Here is a 4,095-nt window from a genome sequence, read left to right as displayed (position 1 = left end):
ATTAGAAGAAAGAATTTTATAAACTGACCAATTAAAAAAATGCTTCAAAGTGTTTGCGACATCGCGTTGATCGTACCCTTTGTCGTACGACAAATGTGTGCAGTGCAGAACAGAGAGGTCCTCGGATCTCTCTATCTATAGCCAATAACAGGCTTGAAAAATTTGTCGTACGACAAAAACGCACAAATGAAATATTACCCTGAGCGTTTGACGTTTGTAATTGAAACCATTCAGTTCAAACGGTTCGCAATATAAAATTTCAACCACTTGAATGACAGCGATAGGTAGATCTGTCGCTCCAATTACTTATTTAATTTCGCAACATGTGAAATTGTATCTTCAGTTCCGAGATCAAAGTTAATCTTACAAAGGTAGTTCAATTTCAATTCAAATAATTCTTCTTTTCTGATTCTCAAAATTAAAAAAGGGGATGAAGAATTTAATTGAATCGAGATTAAAGTTAATCTACATTAAAATGAGTAGGAATAGTTACATGTCATAACATCCCGCTGAACAGACCTTTACTTTGTCGTTACCCCCCACTCTTCTCTATTATTGCAACGCGCGCTATTTTCATAACCTTTTTCGCCTGTCTTAGTGTCTTTCGTGGTCTTTCGCTCTAGAATATTCTTGAGATCGCTGTTCATTTTCGCCTAGTATTTTCTTATTCGTGATCGTTGTCTTCGTACAATCGTTCTGAAAATCAAAAAAACACAAGGAACGACTCGCACAGAACGTCTTTGTATATTCATCGTCCCGTCGTATAACCTTACACATTAGTCGACACAACCGTGGAAATATCCTCGACAAATATCCTCAGTATTGTCTCTTTTGTTGTTGCAGTTCCATTATAGATATATCTGATGAATCGGAGGATGAATTGGCACGAATTCGCGCACGAGCGAGGTTTCCAGATACAACCAGATTAGAGGTGAGTTCAACTATAAAATCTCGTTCCTCGGTATGATTTATATAAAACTTGGCGAGGGTAAAAATATGAGTCTTTTATGTTGCTTTCATTTTTGCCATTGCAGTATGATGCTTTTCAGAAAAACGACATAATCAGCGTCACCAAAAATGCCTCGGGGGTCACTGACGAGAAGAACACGTCTATAATACCAATGATACAGAAGAGGGCCCTCAAACCAAATGGTTTTAGTGTTAAAGAAAAACGTAGGATAGCCAACAATCTTTTGCCGAATAAGCCACAGATCTTAAATGACTTCGGTTCAAAAGTATTCTGTGGTTTATATTCCAAGGATGGAGAGTTCTTCGTCACTGCCACTCAAGGTATATTCTACAAGATTTATTCTGTTTATTGTGCCAAAGGTGCTTTCAACTTATCCTTCCACATTATATAATATATCTGTTCTTATACTTTTATTATTTTCATTAATTCTGCTTAATAACTTGGAATATTTAAAATTCTTATTCTTTTTAAAATTCTTATCCAATTTTTTAAATATTACTTTAAGCTCCTATTATGTAACTTTTAACGATAATAACAATATAGTTGTTATGCAGCTTTCTTTCTACATACAGAATCTGTGCAAAGACAATGTAACAATATCATTGCTGTCATTAACATTTATTTCCACTAATGTTGATTAATCACAAATTTAATCACAATCAACTCTATCTTTTTCTCTTTATCTTTTTCTAATTCTTAACTAGAAAAATTCTTAACTAGAAAATTCTTAACTAGAAAATAAACTAGACATAAAAGTTAAAAATAAAGAGACCTTAATCTCTTCCTACCAAAACAAATCTTCCTATTAAAGTTGATCTCTTACCTCCTAATGAAACGTATATGAAATGAGGACTGAGATCAAACTCATGACCTATAGATTATTAATCATTCATATTGATATCAAGCTACACGTCATCCAGAATCTTCTTTGTTGTATATAATCTTGTCATACATATAATTATAGTCCTGTTTATGGCTAAATATCACATGGTTTATCTTCTTTTTTTCTCTACATTGGAGGAAAAAAAAGAATAAATAAGGAATTTAGCTAAAAAGAACAAGCTTACTTAATTTGACTGTCCATATCTAATGTTTGTGAATCTTTGCAGATAAATGGATGTACATATATCGGACAAACAATGGTAATTTTACCTTGTACAATCGGATGTTGGCGCATGATGTTGGATGGAGTGTTCTGGATGTAGCGTTTAGTCCGGATGGACAACATTTTGCATATTCGAGCTGGGCGGATTGTTGTAAGTGATATTATGTTTTTATCTTGTGCAATTATACGCTGGCAGATATAAGATGTAATATAATATGTATTCTTTTATCTTTTACAGTATATCAGTGTCATATATCTGAAGCCTCGATAGAAACACTACCTTTACATCCAGGTGTACGGCGATTTTGCGTTTTTTCTTTGGCCTTTTCAAACAACGGCGAAGAAATTCTTGGTGGCGCCAATGACCGATGCCTCTACATATACAGTCTATATTGCCAACGTCGATTTGAGCGAGTTTGTAAAATTATTATTCAATGTAGAAGCGCATTGCCACTTCTTGTACTGATGTCCATTCTTATATAATGTCCATTTTTATAGTTCATAGGTCATGAAGAAGACGTAAACTGTGTTGCCTATGCAGACAATAGTTCGCAAATCTTCTATAGCGGTGGTGATGATGGATTATGCAAGGTATAATTAAGTCATCCGAGATGCCACTCTCTTGAATGTATAAGGATGCTGTGAAAAATGTTGCTACAAATGCTTTGAAGCAATTGGTCAATTAGAAGACAAACAACAAACAAGTTTTACTAAATGATTTATTTTTAAATTATTTTTTACTTGTAGAATGCTTCATTTGTAGCATCACGTTGATCTTAAGTTGAATATCTGTGTGTCACGAAAGAAATCGATGTGCGCTATAATGAATCGATAATGGTCCGATATGCACGCGATTATTTGGAAAAATTTTCATTCTATATTACATCTTCAATGTCTTCCTGTCGGTTTAGGTATGGGATAGGAGATTGGTAAACGTATCGAATCCGTCTCCAGTTGGAGTATTGGCCGGTCATAGAGACGGGATTACATACATCGATTCACGTGGCGACACACGGTATCTTATAACCAATTCTAAAGACCAATGCATCAAGTTATGGGACACGCGCGTGTTCTCTTCTCGTAAAGCCCAGCAAAATGCTCGCCAGCTTATAGAGCGTCAAGACTGGGACTATCGATGGCAGCCTGTACCTCAACGATGTAAATATCTTTATAAGTCAAAAAAAAAAGAAAAGGAAATGGAAGAAAAAATCCTTAAGACAACTCTTGTTTTCTAAATTATTCAGATATATCTGAAATGTCTAAGATGACAATTTCTATTGTTACATACAATTACAAAGTATATATGATATTTTCCTGTTTCAGTATGGGATCGAGGTTTCTTAGATGGTGATACTAGTATCATGACGTATTACGGTCATTCAGTTCGTAAAACTTTAATACGTTGTCGCTTTTCGCCGCCGGACAATACTGGTCAAAGATACATTTATACGGGAGATTCGACAGGCCGGCTCATTAGTAAGCTTTGAGTTACATTCTGCTTCTCTTAATATGCGATATTATAAATGAATGATCCTGATTTCATATTCTCTTTTCTCATCCGCAGTATATGATCTTCTAACTGGAAAGATAGTACACAAGGTAAAAGCTCACTTAGGCTGCGTGCGTGATGTCAGCTGGCATTCCTTTGATCACAACCTCATTACCTCATCTGTAAGTAAAATTATTTTACCACAAAAACGTATCATACATTTTTAAAAAAAGCCGCAACTGTGAAGAGCTGTCATTGGGTGCATTCTGTTTCACGCATGATGTGCATAATGTGTATTCTTGTTTAACATTCGATGAATAACAAGGATAAATGATGCATCATGTGCATTATGTGTGAAACGGAACGCAGAGTTCGCTATTATTTCAGAGTTCACGTTTATGACAAAAGGAAGAGATAATTATATAATTTTTCAAGAAAGAGACTTAAAAAATCGTAAAAAATATTTTGCTTATAAATCATCAATAAAATTATTTCATAAAGGTTTTTGTTTGTGTAAAACTTTTATGTGTG

At 34.5% G+C, this 4,095-nt stretch overlaps 1 protein-coding gene across 1 annotated transcript in view; it reads left to right on the top strand.

Moving 5' to 3' along the window:
* Nucleotides 1–271: 271 nt before the first annotated feature.
* The window catches only part of LOC105620223 (DDB1- and CUL4-associated factor 11), a 4,095-nt gene continuing 271 nt past the window's right edge, over nt 272–4,095 (top strand). The window contains 10 exon segments of the mRNA XM_012201728.1: nt 272–338; nt 341–371; nt 844–931; nt 1,035–1,290; nt 2,080–2,226; nt 2,314–2,489; nt 2,574–2,666; nt 2,987–3,233; nt 3,399–3,551; nt 3,640–3,746. Coding sequence (XP_012057118.1) covers nt 272–338; nt 341–371; nt 844–931; nt 1,035–1,290; nt 2,080–2,226; nt 2,314–2,489; nt 2,574–2,666; nt 2,987–3,233; nt 3,399–3,551; nt 3,640–3,746 — 1,365 coding nt within the window.

Source organism: Atta cephalotes, assembly GCF_000143395.1.
Source record: "Atta cephalotes unplaced genomic scaffold scaffold00025, whole genome shotgun sequence".
NCBI lineage: Eukaryota > Metazoa > Arthropoda > Insecta > Hymenoptera > Formicidae > Atta > Atta cephalotes.
The sequence above is the reverse complement of the archived record's forward strand: the minus strand, read 5'-3'. Positions and strand labels throughout refer to the sequence as shown.